Source organism: Dipodomys merriami, unplaced genomic scaffold (genome assembly GCF_024711535.1).
Source record: "Dipodomys merriami isolate MVZ:Mamm:240054 unplaced genomic scaffold, mDipMer1.0.p SCAF_22, whole genome shotgun sequence".
NCBI lineage: Eukaryota > Metazoa > Chordata > Mammalia > Rodentia > Heteromyidae > Dipodomys > Dipodomys merriami.
This window is the reverse complement of record NW_027203604.1, coordinates 22,989,461-23,014,634: the sequence shown is the minus strand read 5'-3', so window position 1 is coordinate 23,014,634 and position 25,174 is coordinate 22,989,461. Positions and strand designations below refer to the sequence as shown.

The following is a 25,174-nucleotide window of genomic DNA, read 5'->3' as shown; positions in this document are numbered from 1 at the left end:
TGACCAGATTATGCTGGGAACTGGGGGCTGAAGTCTGTAAATCCTAGGTACTCAGGAGGCTGAGATAAGATGATCTCAGTTCAAAGCTAACCCCAGGCGGAAAAGTCTAAGCGATTCTTATCTCCAATGAACCAGAAGATGTGGCTCAAGTAGTAGCGACTCAAGTGAGAACATGAGGTCCCAAGTTCAAGCCCCAGTATGAGTGTGAGCACACACAAATGCTAAGATTAAACTCCAAGCTATGAAAAGCTACAGATCAAGAAAACAGATTATAAAAGTAGTCTTATCATATCTCAAAACATAATAACTAAGACCTGAACTGGGATTAGATATTTCACAATGTTTAGCCACAAACACAAAAAATTACTTAAGAAAATTATCCACCAGAGCACCATTACTAGCTATAGGTTAAAACTCAGACAGAGGCCAGGCGCTGGTGGCTCACGCCTGTAATCCTAGCTACTCAGGAGGCTGAGACCTGAGGATTGCCCTCCAAAGCCAGCCCTGTCAGGATCCTCTGAGAGACTCTTACCTCCAATTAACCACCAGAAAACCAGTGGCACTGTGGCTCAAGTGGTAGAGTGTTTGCTTTGAAGAGTTCAAGGACAGCGCCCAGGCCCAGAGTTTGTGACCTGCAACCGACCAAAAAAAAAAAAAAAAAAAAGTTGTATGAATGGCTTAATGAAGGCTGACTGTCCCTTATTCAGGCAATGAAAGCGACCTTGCTGTGAAACAATGGAGAGGTGAGGGAAACAAAACTAAGATGAACTGACACTATGGAAGTTAAATTTATCAATTCATAATAATATACATTTATTTGCCTTAATGCAGGGCATAACTTCTTATTATTTTGCATTAAAAACTTGAAGTTGGGTGAGTGTGGTGGCTCAAATCTATAATCCTAGCTACTTTGGAACAGAGATCAGAAGGACCACACACAGTTTGATGCCAGCACAGGCAAAAACTTAGTGAGAGGGGAGGGAAGGGATGGTAGGGGAAAAACAAAGGAGGGGGTAACAATGCTCCATAGGAAATGTACTCATTACCTTACCCATGTAACTGTAACCTCTCTGCACAGTATCCTTACAATAAAAAATAATAATAAACTTAGTGAGAGTCTATCCCAAGTACTAAAAGCTGAGCATGATGGTATACGCTTGTCATCCCAGTTATATGAGAAGTATAAATAGGAGGATTGAGGTTCAGGCTGGCCAGGGCAAAAATATGAGACCATATTAAAAAAAATAAACCACAGCTTGGCCAAAGTGGTAGGATGCTTGTCTGGCAAACTGGAAGTCCTGAGTTCAACCCCTAGTGACACATACACACACACACACACACACACACAAACACACACTAGTGTTGTTGTCATCATCATCATCATCATCATCATCGTCTGGGATGATCCTGCAGCCTAAAACCACCTCCGAATGTTTTTTAACTTAGATCCACTAGTTAAAGTAGTATGCTCGTTGGTTGCCTCATATTTGAACAATGAACCAAGTTACCCCAGGAAAAACAGCACAATCTTATTAAAGTTCATACTGACAATAGGATTATGACCTTGATGTTGGATCAGGACATCTTTAATGGTGTAACTGCTGTTAATGGTTCATTTGTTCAACAATTAGAATTTTAATGTGATCTAAGTCAGACTGGAGTGATCTAGGTCAGTTTTTATTTATTTACCATTTTTCTGAGTACAAAAGGAAAAGAGAATGAGACCAACTTCCTAAAGTGCCTGTAATCTAATAGTAGATATAATATATATAACTACCATGCTCTGCCCAAGAACAGGGCTTGTTAAGGTGGTAGAATCCCATCAATGTAGAAAACTTAAAACTTTATTTTGAATAAATCAATTTCTCTTCCTCACCAAATATGTTTACAGTCAATCTCCTTTCTCTAATGATCTCAACCTACCTACCTGTAACATTCCTAACTCTACTAGCACAAACTATACTGGAACACATATACCTTTGTAACTGTTCGAACTTTATTGGCCCCTATGGCCTACTTTGGATGTAGTAAAATTATTTATTAAAGAATCAATACATTCGAAGTCTTTCTCCATTTTCTTATTTGCTATTGCATCTACCCTAGTTTTAACCCTGACATTAACTACAGGAATTTCTCCTCATTCACCTCAACCCCTCATTAATATAAACATAGGAATCCTGTTTATCCCTGCTTAGACATAGCTCTCTCCCATTTATGTCGTCTCCTTGATGAAAGATCTGACCTAAGCACTCTGCTAATTATTTCAGTTCATCCTTCCCACAACACCTTCTGATAAGCCTTCCACCTTACAGAGGACAAACTGAGTTTAGACAGGTTAGATATCTGGCCTGAGATCTCAGAATGGAGCTAAGAACCCAACAGATCTGCTCAACCAAACCCTGAGCTTGGGATGATGTCCCAAGCATTTAAACTTAAGGATGGGTCATACTGGACTACATAATTGTGTGTTTGTGTGTGTGTGTGTGCGCACACACAAGTGCGCGCACGCATGCACTAGTACTAGGTTTGAATTCAGGGTTAGGTTGCTGTCCCTTGGCTTTTATGGCCAAGGCTGTAACCATTTAAGTTACAGCTCCATTTCCAGAATTTGGGGGTTTCATTAGAGATAAGAGTCTTTCAGACTTTCCTTCCCTGGCTGGCTTTGAACCATAATCCTTAGATCTCATTCTCCTGAATAACTAAGATTATAGCCACCAATGAATGCCCAGCTAGACTATACAGCTTGTATGGCCATACACAAGACTTGAAGGACTGAAAATCAGATGCATAAAGAGGCAAACTCTTCAAGAGGAGCAGCTATGACTAGTTTCTAGGCCCCAGACTAGTAGTTACTATATTGCAGATTTCATGTTTAAAGTGGTCAAGCTTTCTCCTCTTTCAGCACAACGCAGTGTTTTACACAGAATGTTGCTCGATAAGCAGCTCTCTTTCTCAGCTGTGTCACTGAAGAGACAGCCACCATCTTTCCTGCTGCTACCATCACCTTCTGCATCCAGCGCTCTCACATAAAACGACTCTACACACGAGAATCAGCACTGCTGGTCCCCATGGCTGAATCCAGATGTCAGTGTTAGATCTCACCTTGCAGCTTCCTCCACAGCATCTGGCTCACAGTTGCCCTACATGAACAATTGGGTTGTTCATTTGGCTTCTGGATGCCACACCTGCTGGCTTTCGGCCGATCCCATCCATCATTCTTCAGTGCTGCTTTCCAGCTTACCCATGTTTATCTGTATTTCCAGTATGCACCCTGTCTCTCTCCTTGACATTCCCTTGGGGGTCTAGTAGGCATTCCACCCTCCATTAATCTTGCTCTCCACATCTTCCCCTCTCAGCCCCACTTGTTTCTCAGGATTCAAACTCAGAGTATGAAAACATAGGGCAGATATATGCTTTTCCTCTTTTGGAAACTGCACTGGTGTCTTCCAAGTAAAAGTCAAAGTAAGCTGAAAACATCTGTGTCTTCCCTTCCTCCCCAGACCATAGTTGCTCTGTCTTTACTAGGTCCATTTCAGCCTCCATAGGCTGGGCTGCAACACATCTTCCAGACTCAGGGCCTTTGCACTTGCTTTTCACCCTGCCTTCATTGGCTTCTCCCTAGCATCTTTCAGCTCTCAGTGAGATTTTTCCTGAGTTCCCAGTTTACCCTCACCCCACTCCCACATTCTCTCCATCCCTTTCCTATTTCATTTTCTCCATGACAGTGCTCATGTAACAAACCATAAACTTTTTTTTTAAAGGTATCTGTTCAAATGTCACTCAAGGCGGGCAGAAATTCCATGCCTTATTCTACCTTCAGAATACAGGACCTTATTTGGTAGGTTTTCTGTACATCAGTGCACAAATTGCAGGGTGTCTATAAATGAGCCAGGATGTCTGCTCTGCCGACTTCAGCCTGAAAATGAAAAAAAAAAAAAAAAAAAAAAAGAAAAGAAATCTTTCTGTATGTCTACATTTGTTGTCCCTACGAAATATACAGGTTGGAAAAGAAACGTTCCCCAACTCTAATTCCAGGAATCCTGAGAAAAGGAGGACGGAAGGATCTAGACATGGGCTGACTGAACTAAAATCTAGCCTGGAGAGGCTGGGTGCAGTGGGTTATGCCTTTAGCCCCATCAGGTAGAGAGGTAGGAGGATATTAGTCTCAGGCTTGTCCAGGGCTAAAAACCTTCTTGGAAAAATGATTAGACAAAAAAAAAAAAAAAAAAAAAGACCTTAACTCTAGCCATGTGGGCTGGAGCGTGAGTTTCCCTGATTAGCTGGGTACCTTCTTCCTTCACCTTTGGGAACCAGCAGGTCACGCCTTCTCAGGCAGAGTCCAAGTGGGTGATCCGGACTCGGGCTTCCTAACGCAGGTGGCAGGCCAAGGGTGGGGTGGGGGGGTGGGGGGCGGGACGAGGGGGGAGGAAGTGGAGGTGGCGGATCGCTGGGGGGGGGGAAGGGAACCGACAAGGTGGATCCCGGCGTTGCGGGGCGATCCAATGGGGGCGGAGCAGAAGTTGGGGGCGGGGGAGGGAGGACTGTGGAGGGGGGGGTGGGGCAGGTGTTCCCAAGGGCTGGGAGGGCGGAGACCTGGCGCCCATAGGCTCCCCCAGGAAGCACCCTGCGGGTGATCGGGCAGCGCCTGGCCCCGCGGCGAGCTCTGTGCACTCCGGCTGCTGCAGAGGTCGGTCTGTTGGTGTCTCCGGGTCGTGCTCAGCCTCGAGTCCCGCCGCCCGCACCGGTCTCCTCCAGCACCTGTCTCGCGCACCCCGCGGTGCGCCCCGGCCCGCCGGCACCTGCCACGCGCACTGATCGCAGGGCTCACCAGCATCCCGGCCCCAGCATGGCGGACCAGGCCCCCTTCGACACGAATATCAGCACCGTGACCCGCTTCGTCATGGAGGAGGGCAGGAAGGCCAGCGGCACGGGCGAGATGACCCAGCTGCTCAACTCGCTCTGCACCGCCGTCAAAGCCATTTCCTCCGCCGTGCGGAAGGCGGGCATCGCGCAGCTGTGAGTTAGAGCCGTGGCCCCTGTCTGTGTGTCCACCTGGAGGTCTGCCCGGCACTCCACCTCCAATCTGGGTTAAGACCTGTCTGCCGTGTGACAGCTGAGAGCCTTTCTGCGGAAGCTTGCACTGCACTACTTACTGCATAGGCCCCCTTTCCCCTTGGCCTTGAAGGTGACCATGGCGGGAGGGGGACCGGGTTCTGTCTCCCAGGTGCATCTGCCTCCATCCTGCATCTCTGTCCTCTGGCCCAAGCAGCCTTGGCCGGCCTCAGCTACCTCATGAAAACGGCTACACCCTTACCCCAAATTTGGCCTCAGATAGGAAAGTGGTAGCTTTGTCTTCCGTTCCTTCTTTATTTCTACTTGTTCTTCATATACTTGGAATTAGGGTTCGTGGTTACCTTTATCTCCTTGACCTAAACAAGTTTTGTTAGGGACAGGTGCCCCCCCTTAAGTTCCCAGAGCTTTTCTTTTTTTCCTTCCTTCCTTCCTTCCTTCCTTCCTTCCTTCCTTCCTTCCTTCCTTCCTTTCTTTCTTTCTTTCTTTCTTTCTTTCTTTCTTTCTTTCTTTCTTTCTTTCTTTCTTTCTTCCTTTCTCTTTCCCTTCTCTTTTTCTTTCTTTCATTCTTTCTCTTTCTCTCCTTTTCTCTCTCTCTTTCATTCTTTCTTTCTTGTGCAAGCGCTGAGGCTTGAACTCAGGGCCTGGGAACTGTCCCTTAGTTTTTTCCACTTAAGGCTAGTGCTCTACCACTGAACCAACCCCCTTCCAGCTTTCTACCCCTTCTGGAGGTTAAGAGATAAAGATCTCAAGGACTTTTCTATCCTGACTGGCTTCCAATTAGGACCTTCAGATCTCAACCTCCTGACAGCACTTACTGACAAAAACATCAAACCATTCAAAAGAGCACATAGAAAAAGGTGAAACCCACCTCACATAAATTCTTGGCACTATTCACTCTTAATAGTTCTCTGGTTGATTTCTTGGCTATCCTGTGTGTGTGGGGGGGGGAGGAGGAGGAAGAGGAGGAGGAGGAGGAGGAGGAGGAGGAGGAGGAGGAGGAGGAGGAGGAGGAGGAGGAGAGAGAGAGAGAGAGAGAGAGAGAGAGAGAGAGAGAGAGAGAGAGAGAGAGAGAGAGAGAGAGAGTGTCTTGGGACATGCCAGATCTGGGGCTTGTCAGCCCATGTGATAGCCCATGGGACTTGACTCAGGGCTTAGGTGCTGTCTCTGAGCTTTTTTTGCTCAAGGCTGGCACTCTACCACTTGAGACACAGCTGCATCACTGGCTTTTTGGTGGTTAACTGCAGATAAGCATCTCACAAACTTTCCTGCCTGGGCTGGTTTGAATTACGATGATCAGATCTCAGCCTCCTGAGTGCTATGATTACAGGCATGAGTCACTGGTGCCCAGCTCCTGGCTACTGCTTTATGCTCATATAAATTTATACATGACCAGTATTTGCATATTCCTATATGTAAACGAAATGAGGTTATACTTAACATTCTTTTCTGAGTTTGCTTTATCATTCCAACTATATGCCAAGTCAGCAATGTCATATTAATGGACATATTAATTTACCTCCTATTTTCTGGTGGTACTTAAATTTGAGCTGAGGGCCTCAGGCTTGCTAGTAGGCAGGTGCTCTATTATTTGAGCCATGCCTCCAACTCTATCTCCTTCTAAACTATTGCACTGCACAGATAGTCATGAGTTATAGAACTCTTCCCCTTAATAATAGGCATTTAGGTGTTCACTGTCCTGTGACTCTTGTGGTATAGGAACAGGTGTGGATGCCTGGCTGGTAGAGGAGACCAGCAGCTGGACTCTTATGGGAAAGTAAAACTTTGACTGTTCTCAGCATGACATGTAATCAGGCCAGTAGCAATCAGACAAGATCTCTAGCCAGGCCTTCAAATTATGTTCATTACATTCTTTGATATATGAAAAGACAGCATGCCTACAAAGAGCTTATTAGTGCTAAAGATTGGCCTTAGAAGGGTATTCTCCGAGAGGGGTGGGATGGTTGCAGATTGCAGATTTGCTCAAACCTCATTCACCAGAAGGAGTTGTGAAGCTTATCCATGTTATCCCATTAGGAAGTCATCAGGAGTTGGATCATGAAGCCTTTTGTACACATTCTCTCCCACTCTCTTTCATAGAATCATAGAATTTGAACTTGAATGAGACTCCTTTGTTAACTAGTCCATTTCCTTAGTTGTATGGGTGAGGAATACAAGTCAGAAATATGACTTGGCCTCTGTCTTTAGAACCTCAACTTCAAGGTCCTTTTGCTACAACACACAAGTCTCCCTTAATTAATTAATTATTATAATTTTTTTAAGAAATCATGAAGCTTAGATAGTATATAAGGGATATAACTCAAGGATAGAGTGCTTGCTTAACACACAAGAGACCTAGGTTCAACCCCCCAGCACCACAGGGGAAAAAAAATGTAACTCATCAAACTTCAAATCTCTCTCATGAATTCTTGGCTGGCAGCTGACAATTCATTCTCTAAATCTTGTTCCTATTTTCAAGTCATTTAAAAATTATTTTCTTTTTTGGGCTGGGAAGGTGACTTAGTGGTAGAGTGCTTGCTTAGCACTCTAAGCCTTGGGTTCGATTCCTCAGTACCACATAAATAGAAAAAGCCAGAAGTTGCACTGTGGTAGAGTGCTAGCCTTGAGCAGAAGAAGCTCAGGGACAGTGCCCAGGACTGAGTTCAAGCCCAGGACTGGCAAAAACAAAAATCGCTTTCTTTGCATTCTTAAAGGTTTATTTTTTTTATTTTTATTTTTGTGCTGGTCCTAGGGCTTGAACTCAAGCCCTGGTGATATTCCTTAGCTTTTTTTGCTCAAGTCTGGTGCCATAGCTCCGCTTACAACTTTCTGGTGATTAGATGGAGATAAGAGTCATCAGCTACCACCACCTTTTTTTTCTTTTTCTTTTTTATTGTCAAGGTGATGTACAGAGGGGTTACAGTTATATAAGTAAGGTGATAAATACATTTCTTGTCAAACTTGTTACCCCTTTCCTCATTTTTCTCCCACTTTCCCTCTCTCCCAATGCCCCCCCCAGTTGTACAGATTATTTCCAACATATTATCTTGTGAATATTACTGTTGCATTGGTTCTTCCTTTGGCCTTTGTCTCAGCATTCTGTTGTTCCCCTTCCCTTCCCTAATTTAGATAAACATATATACAAAATTAGGGTACCAAAATCAAATACAGTGACAACAGGGGATATACCATAGGGGGGAAATTAAACAAAAAAAGAAACAAGAAATCACATAGTACATTAAAAACAACAAAGAAAGGTCACCTTTTTTTTTTCTTGAAGTGTATTAAGAATTGCATTCCTAGCTAGGTAGCAGTGCCTCATGCCTGTTTTCCTAGCTACCCAGGAGACTGAGATCTGAGGATCATTGTTCAAAGCCAGTCTGGGCAAGAAAGTCTGTGAAGTTCATCTCCAATTAACTACAAAAAGCCAGAAGTAAGAGCTGTGACTCAGAATGGTAAAGTGTTAGTTTTTAGCACAAAACTTGGGACAGTGCCCAAGTCCTGAATTCAAGCCCTAAGCTCTAGTACTGGGAAAGAAAAGAATTACATTCCTAGGAGTGATTGCTTTTTTAGCAAACATATCCTTTGGAGGCCTGTTCCCTTTGTTCCCCTCCTTCCACTGGGGAGAGAGGGCACATAGGTCTGTGACGGGGTGACCAGCCTTCTGCTCTTCCTGTGAACAGTGAGTAGCTTGGAAGTCCAGCTAGGGCATTCATGGTTCATATTCAGACTCAAGTGTTTTCCCCTTTCTTTGTTTCCATTCTCCTGGAGAAAGTAGTTTTCTCTTGGCTTAAGTTTATGGCTTTGTGGAGCTGATCAGTAGTTGACTTCCCTTTGTACACATTTCCAAACCACTGTCTGAGGGATTCACTGGTCTTATTCTGTTGAACAAACTGATATTTGTAATTCACCTTGTGTACATTCTAGAAGATAGAAAACCATTCTGAGGCTGCTTTGTTGTAAAAATAAGATAAATGTGGAGTTAGCTGTAAACAAAATGGGGGTTCTGAAAGATACTTCCATAGAATTATGGCAGGTGCAAAGGATAGTAGAGTATCAAGGTGAGCCTTTGCATAAAGTAGGAAAGATGGTCACTGGGCCTGAAGGCTGCAGGGCAGTTCTGGCTGGGCAATCATGTGAGCAGGTGTCTTAAATTGGGAAAAGGTTTCTGGAACAGTGGTTCATTCAGTTTGACCAAGGCAGTGAGTACACAAACACATGCTGGGATGTTTGTGGGTGTGACATTGTGTGTGTATTGACATTTTGTGGGTGTTTTGGGGCAACATCCAATGCATTCCCTTGGGGGCTAATGCAGGAGATTATAAAAATTTTGAAAGGTGCAGGACAGTGACATAGAGGTTAATTTGGTGAAGATAAAGCTAGATGTATAATGTTGGAAGATAAGACATGTGGAAAACCAGATGTCACTGTTGAGGGGCAGCCAGAGCTGCAGCTGAAGGGGGAGGGGAGGACTTGGGTGAAGTTGAAGTCTGAATGTGGGCTGAATGGGAGAGCTGTGGGACCAGGGGAGATTCTCGAAGATTTGCATCTAGTAATTGCCACAGAGCCATGCCATCTAAAACAAAGCAAAAAACCAAAACCAACACCAGAACTCTCAAGGAGGAGCTGGTCTTTATAGGGTGAGGGTGGATAAGAAGATCATTTCAACACTTTGGAAATCTTGACCTTGGGGTGCCATGCAGCTGGAGATGTCTAGCCTGCAGCCAGGTGTGCCAATCTGACATTTAGGCACAAAGAGTTATGAAAAACTGTAGCTCCTGGATGCTTGTACATTTTTCTTGATTCAGAATGGAAAGGAGAAAAGAAAACCAGGAGTAGATTAAATTGAACAGGAACATACAGGGCACAGTTTGGGAAGAGGAGGTAGGTGTGTGTGTGTGTGTGTGTGTGTGTGTGTGTGTGTGTGTGTGTGTGTGTGGTGTTTATGGCTATCTGTTCACAGAGCTCTATATTTAAGACTTTAGGAAAGTGTTCAAAATGTTTATCACATACAAGTCAAAAACAGGTAATTTTATGGGAATAATTTGTAAGCTAAAACAAGGCTTAAGAATGATCTCCACTGAAATCAACACTGCTTACATAGTCTTGTATACTATTCTGAAAAAAGAACTAGTAGTCACCGAAATGGCTTTCTAAGAATGCCTCAAAGAACTTTTTCTACATATCAGTGATGATAAAATTGCAAAGAAGCTGGGCACCAGTGTCTTGTCCCTGTAATCCTAACTACTCAGGAGAATGAGATCTGAAGATCGAGGTTGGAACCCAGCCCAGGCAGAAAACTCCAATTAACCATTCAAAAACTGGAAGTAGAGCTGTAACTCAAAGTAGTAGAGCATTAGCCTAGAGCAAAAGAGCTGAGGGATTGTGCCCAGGTACAATCAAGACCCACAACTGACAGAGACAAAGTGTGTGTGTGTGTGTGTGTGTGTGTGTGTGTGTGTGTGTGTGTGTGTGTGTGTTGTTTATTCAATAAATATTTATTGATTTTATTCTGTAAGAAAGATGCTGTGACAGGAACTGAAGAACTTGTAAACAAACACAACACAGTCTCTGCTGCAAAATAGTCTAATTCTAAAATACAAGGTTTTAGTTTGGCATGGTGATATATTGTTGTAATCCTATATCAGGAGGTTGAGACAGATCACAAGTTCAAGGTTAACTTGTTTTACATAGTGATACTTAGGACAGCTAAGTTTTGAACCCTAGGGAGCTGTGTGAGGATGAACAGAATTTATTGATCAGACATCTATGTTGTCATTGTTTTTCTGAAAACTATAATTATATTCTGTTCTGGTGTGTTTTGCTGTGTTTCCTCAGTGTCAGCCCATGTGTATGTAAGTGGGGTGTATTCTAACTATACTTCAGACTGGTCACAGGGACTCCTCCCTGTCCTGGTCACATTATGTCTAGAAAAGTTGCTTTTATGAACAAGGGCCTCTCTGTTGCTTGGTAGGAGAAAATAATAAAGAAGTTCTGTTAATTTAGAATTAAATTAATTAATTTAGGAACTTTGGAATTGCCTGTCAGCTAATAGACACCTATGCTTGCCTGTACATCAAACCATTTAGAACATTAAACTATTGGACACTGTATCAGATTCACTGTATATTTCTTGACCCAAGAATGAACTGAGTCTCCTTTCCCATGAGAGACACATGAGCAGTGAGGCATATTTCTGTCATCTGTCCATTTGCAGCCCACGTGTAGCAAATGAAATAGAACGTAGGGGTTTGTGACCTTGAAAATTGCTTGGTTGGCACCTTTTCAACATATTTCTGACTAACCCTTGGATGTTCCTGACTGGGTGAGTAGTTGGTCATTTACCACGGAATCAATCAATAACAAACCAGTGTTCCCTTGGACTTTAGTGATAAGGATTAAGCAGTAATCTACCTCTTTTTTCTCAGTTGGGTATTCTGAAAACCAGCTTGGTCTTTTGCATACAGTCTCAGGAGCTGCTGCTTACACTCTGTGTTGACATGGAGAGGAAATGTCCTAAATCAGTCAGTAGGTCAAGGCCCTGGCTCCCATCCTCATGTCTATCTAGTCCTGTATTTCAAAGATGCTGTTAAAGGTGGCTTTAATGTAAACTACCACAGGTGCAATGACTGAGAAATGTCCCACCCCATTTTGCTATAAAACCTAGACTGGACTTGAACTTGAGATCCTTTTGCTTCAGCTTCCTAAGTTTTAGGATTATAGGTGTGAATCACCATGCCTATCTGACTTACAGATGTTTTAGATTCCCTTTTATTAAAATTACTCAGATGATCATATGTAGCTATGTATAGAACTCTATATTTCATAGACTGATCAAAATAAACATAAAATACATAGCATCATGAGCTGGGTGCTGGTGGCTCATACCTATAGTGCTAACTACTCAGGAACCTGAGATCTGAGGATCAAGGTTCAAAGCCAGCTCAGGTAGACAAATCCAAGTGACTATTATTTCCAATTAACCAGCCAAAAAAAATGCCCCCAAACAAAAAAAACCCACCAAAATAAACAAGTGGTATAATGCCAGCTTCAAGTAAAAAAGCCAAATGAGAGCTTAAGTCCCTTTGTTCAAGATCCACACAATGTCACTGTTTAGTGTTGTTTATTGTTTTCTTTTCTAGTGTCCAAACAAAGCTTACCTTTGGCTTACATATGTAGAAGGCAAATACCCTGGGTCTTCTGAAATGGCACAATTTAAAATCATGTCCTAGATACTTTAAGCTTTTGAATTCCAGTTGTAATCCACAAGTACCTGAAAGCAACTTGATACGATGCCCCGACGGAGAGTTCTGGGTTCTTGGCTTGCAGACAGTCTGGCTTCTGTTCTTGCTGTGGCATGGAGGACATTTAAATTCTGTCCCCACATTAGTGGCCAGTTATGCTCAGGCCTACCAGCTATCCCTTGCTTTCTGCCCAGTGTTTCTCAGGGGAGGCCTAGAGTATTTCTTTTGGACAATCTGACAGTTCTCCTTTGAGACTAACAAAGAAGAGTTGGAGAAAAGCTCTTTTGATGTCTTTGCCTTCTGTTAGAATTCTCATTTAGGACAAGCTTCCTCCAAAGATCAGACCACTGTCCTGCACAACTACCGGTACCTCCTTTCCTGAAGGTACAGAGAGGAGATCTAAGCCCAGGGGTGTACAATTTGCTTATATCAGCCATTTCTTTACTGTTGAACTTTGTGTTGTAAGGTACAGCTGGCTGCAAGGAAAGCCTTTTTTGATTAGGGTTGTGTAATGTTTTCCCTATAACCCAGTAGCCCATTTGTCACCTTATTCTTTCTACAGGGAATAGAGCCAAGGCCCATGCGTACTGATGATTCTGCACACATGTAGCACGTGCTCGCCACACAGTCACTTGACTATGTAGTGGAGATGCCGGCTAATCAAGTCTTCAGATCCTTGAGGAATCATGACTGATCAGCCTGCTAGACTCATTATTTTTCATCTGGAGTTTTGCAGACTTGAGGAAACAAACTCCAATTCCAGAGTTGTTCTCATTAGTCCCTTGATGGAATTTCTTTTTTCCCCTTTATTTAATTTTTTTTATTTTATTGTAAAGATCCTGTACAGATGGGTTACAGTTACATGAGTAAGGTAATGAGTACATTTCTTGTCCTTGACGGAATTTCTCAGGGCTTTTTATTTCCCCTGTCAGTCACAGATGCTTTCCCTGCTTCTGGCTTTTCATTGACCCGTGGACATGTGTTACCTTGCTGACTTTTTACAGCCCTTCTGAGGCTCCTGCTGAGTTGTGTGGGGAGAAATTACCCAGCTTTCCCTGTCACCATGGCTGTGTATCCTCACCAGAATACTGTAGCAGCTACTTCCCACTACCTGCTGCTATTATTGGTTGGCAGTCGACAATGAATTCTCCAAATTTGGATTCAACTTTTGAATCACTTAAATTACTTTGTATTCTTGAGGGTTCTTTTCGTGTGTGTGTGTGTGTGTGTGTGTGTGTGTGTGTGTGTGTGTGTGTGTGTGTGTGTGTGTGTGTGTGTGTACGCAGTACTGAGTGCTTGAACTCACTATCCTTTAGGGTTTTTTTTTTTTTCGCTCAAGGTGCTAACCTCTTGAGCAATAGCTCCACTTCTGGCATTTTTGCTGGTGAATTGGAGATAGAAGTCTCACAGACTTTCTGCCCATGCAGGCATTGAAGTGTGATCCTTAGCTCTCAGCCTCCTAAGTCATTAGGCTTACAGGCCTGAGCCACCAGTGCCTGGCTTGGGTGTCTTGTTGCCAGTGCTCACTGAGAAGCCCTCCTGTCATGTGCTGTAGGAAAGTTACACAGCACAGGAAGTAGGGGCTTGAGGGGCCTTCCTGTTAAATGGAAGGTGGGAGCCTCACTAGATGAAAGAGGAGTTTCCAAGTAACATGGTAGCTATCACCTTTAGCTGTTGTGGAACTCTGAGGGGAAGGATAGGGAAGCAGAGAACTGGATGATTGGCTGCCATGGATGGTGGATGAAGATGGTCTTTTCAGTGCAGCATGTGGGTGGTTCCCCTACACTGCTCATCCTGCCATGCGTGAACCACACAACTCCCATCCTGTTTAGGCTGTGCCATCTCTTGTGACCCTGTCCTATTAGCATACTAACCCTAGCAATAAGGTCCCCATTAAATACTTGTGGAATACATCAACGTTCGGACAAGTCTTTCAGAAGTAAAAGGGACGGTGGCTGTGTGGGCAGGGAAAGCAGAACTTGGTTGGGGGCACAAGCATGAGGTAGGGTTTTCCTTCCCATGTTCTATGGTGAGCAAATGTCATGTACTTAAGGTGTGGTCCTCAGAGTGAGAGCTGGTGAGACCTTTAAAAGGTGGAGCCTTAGGCGGAGCCTTGAGAGAGAAGGCAGAACTGGCCCTTCCTACTCTGACTTCCAGTCTCGCCATGGGATTTCTCCCTCTCTCACCAACCCCCCACCATTGTAGTGGAAGACATTGAGGTGACTGAGTGAAGAGGGCCTTCACCAGAGCTGGTGCTGGGCTGGTTGGGCTTTCAGCCTCCAACACTGTAAGATCAATAAGCTTTTCTTTCCAAGGACCCTGCTTCAAGTGTTTTATTATAGCAATGTATTTTTATTATAGTAATGTCTTAGGTACCCTCTCCATCAGAGAGTTTAACCCTTCTACCTCAGCTTCTCATCACATCCCATACCTGTTAGATGCCAAGGGCTTTGGCCAAACCCTTGATGTATGGTAATCCTCTAACACCCATGGCAGATGGCATTTCCCTTGGGCACATGCAAAAAGGGAGGGAGGTTCACAGAGGAAGGGGACTTGCACAGCTGAGTTATGAGCCAGGTCTGTCTCCATTCCCATATTCATGTAAGTTGTGATTGCCCTTATGAATCAATAGTAACTTTTTTTTTAATTGTCCGAGACTAGGAGTTAAACTCAGGACCTTATGCTTTCATTCAGCTGAACAATGCCTCCAACTGCTTAGTAGTAACTTTAATGGTGGGAATCTCAGGCTGGGAAGGAGAGAAAATGGTTCTACTGTGGCCAGTGAGAATATTTCATTAGGTTTGTGGCCCCTGCTCAGCCCCCCTTGTCTACCCAGATGCGGGCTGGCCTATTCTTTCACCAGTGTTGGCTTTACCATTGAGTTCAGAAAGAGATGGTGTGGAAAGAGACAGAAAGCTCCAGGACATGAACTGTAGCTATAAGTATGTTGGATCCCTTGGTCTTTTCTTCATGAAATAATAGTGAGGAAGAGGCCAGAAGTGGGGCTGCAGGGATGGGATACTGCTTTCCAGGATTGGGAGAGGGTCGCACCAATATGGCTGACGCTGACAATTGGGCTGGATAAGACGGCAAGACTTCCCACACACAGTCAGGCCAGAGAAGCAAGGCATTTGGGTTTGGATGGTTGCTAGGACTGGCTCTATTTCGGGATAATGCATTTTCAGAAGTTAAATCAATCACAAATACTGCTGCAGTGACAATCATTTCCCAGGCAAGCCATGCACCATCTTTTTTTTTAAATTTTATTTTATTGTAAGCCATGCACCATCTTGACAAGGGTGCAAATATCCCCATATCTTCTACTTCTAGCTACATGGTAATATCTTCCGTGCTGCTCTTTCTCTTGCATACCTACATTCTTACTTTGCTCTGTGCCTCCTTCATGTATCTGTGTTCAACCATGGGCTGTGATGAAGCATTTTGGACAGGTTTTTTGGATTCTTGGAATTCTACAATTACCTACTTGTAGGGAGCACAGAAATAAAGTAAGAGCTCCAGGACCCCCCACATCTTCTGTCTCCTAGGATTACTTTCATGGAGTGGGGACCACTAAAACAGCTCAGGCTGTGAGACAAAATATCTCAGTGCTACTTGTCTGTGTAGTTTGGAGAAGCCCACAGGCATCTCAGAATCTCCTCTATAAAATGAGGGGGTGAAGAAGGAACAATGTTCCTTTTCCTTTAGGATCTTTTGAGTTATAAAGCCACAACATTTCTTGGGTTACTTGACATTCAATTCTCCTTGCAACTCCAGTGTCATTGCTTGTTGGGTCTCTGTCTCTGTCTCTCTTTTTGTGTCAGTACTGGGGCTTGAACTCAGGGTCTAGGCACTGTCCCTTAGCTTTTTTTTGCTCAAGGCTAGCACTCTTACCATTTAAGTCACAGCTCCGCTTCTGTCTGACTTTGAACCTCCATCCTCAGATCTCAGCCTCCTGAGTAGCTAGGATGACAGGCGTGAACCACTAGCGCTGGGCTTTGTTGGGTCTCTTAACTAGTTAATTTAATCCATGCATTGGAGTTAATAATTGAATCTTGGTGGGAAGAAAAACAAAAAAACAAAAACCCTCTAACTTTTTTCCCATATGAAGCATAGATATACATCTAGTAATAAGCAGTTACACATTTTATTTGTATTATTAAAATTAACATTTTATGGGGAGTGTGGCTAGGGAAGTATTTTAAGACTATGAGTAGCACAATGAAAAAGAAGAGATGAGGTAACATAGATTTGACTACATGTGGCTTACCATGACAGATACTGGCCTTTGGGGGTGAATAACAGCATTTCTCCCTCACCCAGGGCATGGACACCTTTCTTGTTATTGTTTCTTCTATTCCACATGCCTCCTTTCCTTTGTTCTAAATACACACTCACTTTGGGTGGGTTTGTTGGTACATTCTGGTGGCTCTGACAGTCTTATTGTTACTATTTGTGGTTCTCTTCACTCTAGCTATGGCATTGCTGGATCCACCAATGTGACAGGTGACCAAGTTAAGAAGCTGGATGTCCTCTCCAATGACCTGGTTGTGAACATGCTAAAGTCGTCCTTCGCCACATGTGTTCTTGTATCTGAAGAAGATAAACAGGCCATAATCGTAGAAGCTGACAAGAGGGTGGGTGTGCATTTCCACCGTTGAAGGTTTTGAATGTAGCCATTTTTCTTCTCAGATTCAGGAATGACTTCTTTCTCCAAGCTTGATTCCTAGGACTCAGTGTCACTCTTGTCTCTCTTTGCTGACTCCATCTCATAACCATGTCTTCCACCTGTCCTCCTACCTGTAGCTCATGCTCTTGCCATCTTACCCATGGCCTCCCACAGCTCATTTCTGTTTCTTTCTATTACCTATGTTCAAGGCTTTTCAAAGACTGGCTTCTGATGATTGGCTCTTTCTCTGCATCTCCACCACCAAATCCCCAGCCCTCATGTCTGACCCTGTGGCTAAACTAGACTGTTCCAAGTTTCCTTCTTCACAGATTCACGCATTGAAATATTCTGGAGGCCTCTTAGTCTGGTTGCTCTGTGTGTGTGTGTGTGTGTGTGTGTGTGTGTGTGTGTGTGTGTGTGTGTGTGTGTGTGTGTGTGTGTGTGTGTGTGTGTGTGTGTGTGTGCAAGTCCTGGCACTTGAATTCAGTCCTGGGTGCTATCCCTGAGATTTTGTTCTCAAGGTTAGCACTAGCACTCTATCATTTGAGCTACAACTCCATCTCTGGAATTTTGGTGGTTAATTAAAAACGAGTCTTAGGACTTTTCTGCCTGGACTGGCTTTGAATAATGATTCTCAGATCTCAGCCTCATTTTGGGGGAGCAGAGGGGACTAGTCCTGGGACTTGAACTCTGGGCCTGAGTGTTGTCCCTGAGCCTTTGTGCTTAAGGCTAACATTCTACCGCTTGAGCTATAACTCCTCTTCCAGGTTTTTTGGTAGTTTTACTGAAGATAGGCTTTCCTGCCTGAGCTGGCTTTGAACAGTGATCCTCAGCTACTCAGCCTCCTGAGTAGCTAGGATTACAGGCTTAAAGCTGCCAGTGCCTGGCCATCTCAGCCTCTTGAGTAGGTAGAATTACAAGTGAGAGCTGCTTGTGCCAGGCTGGTCTGGTTGCTTTTTAAGGACAAAAACTAAATGGTATTCTCTGTGTCTTAGCTTCTACCCCAATATGGTAGAAACTCAGCAACAAATGACTGCTAAAGATAACCATTGAAAGAACAAGTGTAACTTGTATAAGACAACAGCAAAGCTGGGCACTAGTGGCTCCCACCTGTAATCCTAACTACTTTGGAGGCTGAGATCTGAAGATCATGGTTCAAAGCCAGTCCGGGCAGGAAAGTCCGTGAGACTCTTATCTCCAATAAACCACAGAAAACCAGAAATGGCACTGTGGCTCAAGTGGTAGAGCACTCACCTTGAGCTGAAGAGCTGAGGGATAGCGCCCAAGCCCAGAGTTCAAGCCCCATGACTGACAAAAAAAAAAAAGACAACAGCAATTGTAAAAACCTTTGAGATTAGATGTGGAGTTATATGAAATCACTCTCTGTCTTTGATTGAGATGATTTAAAGACATGGAGGAGAAGAATGATCAAAACCCAAAAGACAAATAGACTGCCTGTGTTGACCTTAGTGGGAGGGTGGAAGCCATACCTTATTAACTTGTTTGACATCATTCCTAAAATAGCAATTCATGCCAGACTCAGGGTTCATGTGTTGATCTGCTGGGCCTCTTATAGTCATTGGCATCTCTCCTGTGCATTCTCCATCAGATACCCTACCTAATCTTCTCTGCCTGAGATATGATTATGTGGTAGGCATGTTTCATTTTTTTAGTCTATGGCTTCTCTTATATCCACAAAATTGGTTTAAGAATAAACGGTCAGGGAATCATATAAATCTAGGCCAGAATATTTGAAAATAATATTTAAAGATATTCCAGTGTGGAGATGGAAAATTCCTAGGGATAAACGGATAAAACTGTGTCACAAAAAAAAAATCTCTGTTTTGTAGTACTTACCTAATGCAATGTTGGAAATACTCAAGCCATAAATTGATTTAATGGTACCAATAAGACATAATTGAGCCAGGTGCTAGTAATTTAGCTATTAAGGAGGCTGAGACTTGGAGGACCTTGGTTGGAAGCCAACAAGCCAAGAAAAATCTGTGAGATTCCATCTCCAATTACTGAATCCATCTAACTCCATCTCCAATTAATTAATTAATTAAGAAAAATGCTGTACTAAAGGTGTGGCTTGGTGGTAGAGTACCAGCCTTGAACAAGAAAGCTGAGCAAGAGTGTGATCCCTGAGTTCAATCCCTGGTACTGGTACACATATGTGTGTGTATACACACACACACACACACACACACACACACACACACACACACACACACACACATACATACACACACACACACACACAGCACGACATAATTAAAAACAGAGCTGGGAAAAGATAGACCCAATTAGCTCTGAAGAGCCCATTCCAGTCAGCTCCAGCAGCATATTACATGGCTCTCTGGTGGTTCCACCAGAACAGGTGATTTCCTGTGGGGCTTGTGCTAGGAATATTGTTGAGAATGTGCATTGCAACCTCATGCAGCCACCTGTAAGGCCTCTCTCTCTCTCTCTCTCTCTCTCTCTCTCTCTCTCTCTCTCTCTCTCTCTCTTTCTCCCTCTCCCCTTTTTCCTTCCTTCTTCCCTTTCTTTCTTCCTTTCTTTCTTCCTTTCTTTCACTCAGGGCCTCATGCTCTAAGTTGGCCTTTTTCCACTTAAGGATGGTACTCTACCATTTGAGTTATACCTCCACTTCCAGCTTTTTTTTGCTGGTTAATTGGCAACAACAGTCTCATGGATTTTTCTTCCTAGGCTGGTTTCAAACTGAGGTCCTTAGATATAAGCCCCCTGGATAGCTAGGATTACAGGAGTGAGACTAGCTAGTATTATAGGAGTAAGACAACAGTGCTAGGCTGAAAAGTTTTTTATAATTCTGAGTACTAGGAAAATCTTTGTTTCACCAAGAGAATTGGTTTCCTCTTACAAAGAGGAAATGGCTACTCTTGTTTCTATTTTTTCCCTTTGGCTGCCAGGACTCTCAAATCAAATTTGTAATCAGATTCTGTCAAGGATATAAGAAATTATGGCTTGGGGCTGGGAAGGTGGCTCAGTGTTGAGCGCTTGCCTTGCATGCCTGAGGCCCTGGGTTCGAGTCCTCAGCATCACATAAGCAAAAAGAAAAAAGCCGGAAGTGGCACTGTGGCTCAAGTTGTAGAGCGCTAGCCTTGACCTGAAGAGCTAAGGGACAGCGCCCAGGCCCAGAGTTCAGGCCCCACGACTGGACCCCCCCCCAAAAAAATTATGGCTTATCTGTATTTTATTACTCTATACTTCCTATTCTAGATCGTACTTTTCCTCTATATTTTATTTGCCTAATTATCTTTTGGTATATACATATTTCTATAAATGTGTGTATATGTCCTCTTATCTTCCCTGATAGTATAAAACAATAAATGCCAGATTTCTTGAGTTTTCTTCTGCAACCCCTCTTTTATTGCTTAGAGTAAATACTCCTCTATTTTCCTACAGTATTTTGAGTTTGCATTTTTTCCCTTTGCTCAGGGTAAATATGTGGTCTGTTTTGATCCACTTGATGGCTCTTCCAACATTGACTGCCTTGTGTCCATCGGAACCATCTTTGGCATCTACAGAAAGGTAAAATGTGGTACAGCGAACCTGGTTTGGGACCAGAAGTGGAGGTGACACAGGTGGTCCTGTTTCACAGAGGTAGAACTGTCACAATGTGCAGTGAAACTGTGTGAGGCCTGAGAAGATTTGTGTCAAGCGCTGAGACTTTTCCAGCTTGAATTGCAGAATAAGAGCTACAGAATTGTTAAAGGATAATCAAACAGTTAAAAAAAATAGTAAAAAATAGAAAGGTATTTCACTCTTTTAGCTATATCTTCCTTTTATGATGGAAAATGAAATTTGAAAAGACACAGTAGGTATAATGGTGATATGGCATGAACTGGTAAAGTTTGATAGCAACTGAGATTATATAAAAATTATCCTTCAAGTCCTTTAAATTAGAGGTCTGCAAACTGTGACAGAACTCCCTCCCATGTTTTACTCCATGGCCCAATACAGCTCACTGCCTAATCATATGCCCTATGAGCAAAGAATCATTGTTTAACATTTTTAACTGGTGGAAAAAAATCCAGAGAATAATATCTTATTGACCCATGGAATTTATATGAAGTTTACTCAGGTAAAACATGAGTATATAAATAAAGTTTTAGGGGCTGGGAAGGTGGCTCAGTGGTAGAGCGCTTGCCTTGCATGCTTGAGGCCCTGGATTCGATTCCTCAGCACCACATAAGCAGGGAAAAAAAGCCAGAAGTGGCACTGTGGCTCAAGTGGTAGAGTGCTAGCCTTGCGCTGAAGAGCTGAGGAATAGTGCCCAGGCCCAGAGTTCAGGCCCACGACCGGACCCCCCTCGCCCCCAAAAAATAAAGTTTTATTGGTATAAGTTCATGCTCATTTATTCACACATTTTCTTTGGCTGGCTTTGTTTTACACTGTGAGGGGTGAGTAATGGTAATATAGACTATATGATGATATATAAAGCCTAAAAAGTTTTTACTCTCTGTCTGACTGTGGACAAAGTTTGCCAAACCTGCTCTAAGTCACAGATAATACACTGAGGCAGGACATGAACTCAGATTCCTGCTTTGTGTCTTGCAACTGCATTGGAGAGAAATCAAGTAGAATGAATACCTGTAAGGCCATCACAAAATGTTATAAAATCAAAAGTAGGTCCTATCGGCTTCAGCTCTCATTTATTTTTTGTTGCTTTTTTATGACACTGGGGACATAGGGCATGCTAGGAAAGTACTCTACCACAGAAACCCACCCCAAGGAAACTTTTGATGATTTGGTCAAGCCTGTGTTTCTTCATCTAAATGGTTTACTCAGCTTCAGCCTATTCCAGGGCACAGAGGCCACAACTTAAGAAGTGGGATCCATAATAGTTGAATATCTAAGATTGGTGTAGAGTCTACTATTATACATAGTTTCTTTTCAAGCATATGGGTTTCATCTCTTTCCTAAGTCATGCCTAAGAAACATACCCTTCCTGCAATAGACATGGAGAGATGTCATTTCCCTGCCAGATATCAGATCTATAGTATAATGAGAGAGATTTGCCACAAAATTATTCCATGTGGAAGAAGACCTCCAGTTAATTATGTAACTCAAATGAAAGCATCACTGATTCTTGCCAGCCTCATTTTTCATCTCAAACTCCCCTTCCAAAATTCTCTTAAGGAAAAAAAAATTTCCTAGCAATTTGAGGCACTGGCTATCAACTAAAAATATCAATCCTTCTTTTCAACAGTAGCTTGAGTTAAGAACCCTAGAATAGCCAGATGATTAAGAGCCACAGTCTTCTCAATTAATCTGAAGTGAATTTCATAAAATATCCAGAGTCAAGCATGACACTGAAGTTTTTGAAAGCCCTATTGATGCTTTGGAATATACACTGACATGTGTGATCCTTCCACAGAGACCTGCCCTGCTTTTCTGCAGAGATTGACCTTGGCTAGAATCCAGCTCCTTGGTATACATGCTCAGTCAAAGAGCATGGGTACATTGGGTCAGGTCTTGCCCCTGTGACTCCTGGATAGTCAGTCCCTAATGGGACCTTTCATTGTATATAGCCCAGGCAGCTGCTGAAGCCATATGTCTTTAAGCTCACCCAGTTCCTGGCTGGAGGCTTGCAGAAGGGACAGGTTCTTCTAAGGTGTTGGGCAACTATACTGGCTAGAATGTGTGTCCAACTACTGAACTGGAATCAGTGCTGTTAGTGTTTGTTTTGCCTTGTAATATAACAGGTGATGTTTGCATGTTTAGAAGCAACTTTTGTTGAGCTTCCAGTTTCTTTTTATTTTTCTTCTCCAAATTAAAAATTAAAAAAACTATCCATATGAAATTATTTTGGATCACTTATTAGTCTACTCACTGTCCACCAGATACATTCAAATTGGCAATGTCTGCATGACTAAAAGAATAACTTCCAAAAGAGACCATAGTTGCCTACATGAGGAAAGACCACTAATGACATGACAGTACTCTTCCTTAGCCATTTCCACCTGACTTTCTCCTCTGGCACTACAAGTGTCCTGAATCTATGGTCTTTCCTCTGATACTCCTTATGGGGTTATGGGAAATAAAATCAAAACCAATACCTCTAGCAGGTGACAGCCTTGGAGAGGTAAAGAAAGGTAAGATCTAACAACTTTCTAGTTTGTCAAGTGCCTTATGCTTCCTTAAGCCCTGTGAGAGGAGGAATAGACCCCACACCCAACAGGGGAATCATCCATTGCTGGAGTTTGCAGAGCAAAAGGCAGGCATTAGGGAGGAGGCTGTGTTTAGAAATGTATTCCTCAAAATCCATAATTTAGTGGACTCTCTTTTGATCTATGGTACATGGGGTTATAGCCAAGTGTTAGCATTCCTTATTCGATACAAGGAAACAGAAGTGTGTTTGGTGGTATATTTCAGGGAGTAGTTTACTTTTGCACTTTTGCCCAAATGGGGTTTGGATGATTCTGGGCAAAATATATCTCTGGGGGACTGTTTCCTTGACACAGTGAGTACAAGAGAGCCTATGGAGAGGCCTGTTTCAAGGGAAATGGGTAACTGTATACATGATCCCCTGACAGCTAGACCATGTTGACAAAGGCCATTCATTTCTTTTTTTCAGGGTGGTACATTGACAAAATTGGCCATTTCAGGAAAACAATTCAAATGTTTGACCTACGTTTAGTCTGTGTTGAGTGGAACAGTACTATCTGCTGAATACAAGCCAAAGTAAATCAAATTACTCAACACAATTTACACAATTAACTAGCCAGTCACCCCAAGAGTCACGTGTGGCACATGATGAAATTCAGGTTCTTAGCACCATCCTAACAAGTCTGCGCTGCCGCCACAGAGGTGTTTTTTTTTTCTTTGCCAATATTGGGGTTTGAACTCAGGGCCTTTGGGCTGGTCCTTATCTTTTGTGCTCAAGGCTGATGCTCTACTAGTTGAGCCAAATCTCTACTTCTGATGCTTTGGTAGTTAATTAGAATCTCGCAGGTTTAACTGCCCAGGCTGACTTTGAACTGCAATCTTCAGATATCAGCCTCCTGAGACCTAAGTTTAAATTTATATTTTTACCTTGCATTTCTAGGTAAATACTCTACCACTTGAGCTGTGTGGTCTTTTCTGGTCCTTTTACTTTTAATTTGGTTTTTTCAGATAGAATCTCATGCTTTTGCACAGGATGACCTTGGTCTATGATTCTTGTGTGGCTGAGGTTACAAGCATGTACTACAGTGGACAGCTTTAATTTTTTTTAATTTAGTCTAGGTACCACACTTTTAAAAGGTAAAGGAATAAAGTACCTAGGATAATTTGCTGAGTAACCTCCTTCTCCAGTTTTATGATAGAGATATTCTTAGCTTCTTGGGAAAGAAATAAAGGAATTGGAGGGAAATGGACATTTATTTTTTGTTTCTGTTTAAATTCAAGCTGAGTATCTATGGTGAAAGATTTGTCTGGAGACATTTCAAGGAATAAACTAACCAAGTGTTAATAAAGAAAGCAATTAACAATAAGAAAAGACAATTTAGGAAACACCTCAAAATTTCCTATCCCTAATAGTAGTCAAACTGGGTTACATGACCTAGAGGTCTGTGATTTTAATGGAAACAAGAACAATAGGACTCCTGTAGATAATCCTTTTGTTAAATTTTTGTAGTGAGTACATATGTGCATGTTGATTGGCACTGGTTTATGATGTGAAATGTGTTTCTTTTGGATTTTTTGGTATGTGTTGTGTGCCACTTCTGGAGCTTGAACTCAGGATCTCAGCACTGCCCCTGAGCTTTTGTGCTTAAGATTAGTGCTCTACCACTTGAGCCACAGCTACACCTCTGATTTTTTTGGGGGGAGCGGGCTGGTCATGAGGTTTTAACTCTGGGCCTAGGTGCTGTCCCTGAGCTCTTCAGCTCAAGGTGAGTGCTCTACCACTTGAGCCACAGAACTACTTGTGGTTTTCTGGTACTTAATTGGAGAAGAGTATTATGGACTTTTGTGCCTGGGCTGCCTTTGAACCGCAATCCTCAGATCTCAGCCTCTTGAGTAGTTAGAATTACAGGTGAGAGAGTAGCTAGGATTACAGGCATGAGCCACCAGCGCCCAGCTCCATCTCTGATTTTTGGTTTTTAATGAAAGATAAGAGTCTCGTGAACTTTCTTGCCTAGGCTGGCTTTCTATCACAATCCTCAGATCTCAGCCTCTTGAGTAGTTA

General features: G+C 42.9%; 1 protein-coding gene across 1 annotated transcript in view; it reads left to right on the top strand.

Annotated features, from left to right (window-relative positions):
• Positions 1–4,644: 4,644 nt before the first annotated feature.
• The window catches only part of Fbp1 (fructose-bisphosphatase 1), a 28,887-nt gene continuing 8,357 nt past the window's right edge, over positions 4,645–25,174 (top strand). The window contains exons 1-3 of the mRNA XM_070033697.1: positions 4,645–5,016; positions 16,786–16,948; positions 20,440–20,532. Of these exons, the coding sequence (XP_069889798.1) occupies positions 4,847–5,016; positions 16,786–16,948; positions 20,440–20,532 (426 nt within the window). The 5' untranslated portion in view covers positions 4,645–4,846. The remainder of the gene's footprint in view (positions 5,017–16,785; positions 16,949–20,439; positions 20,533–25,174) is intronic.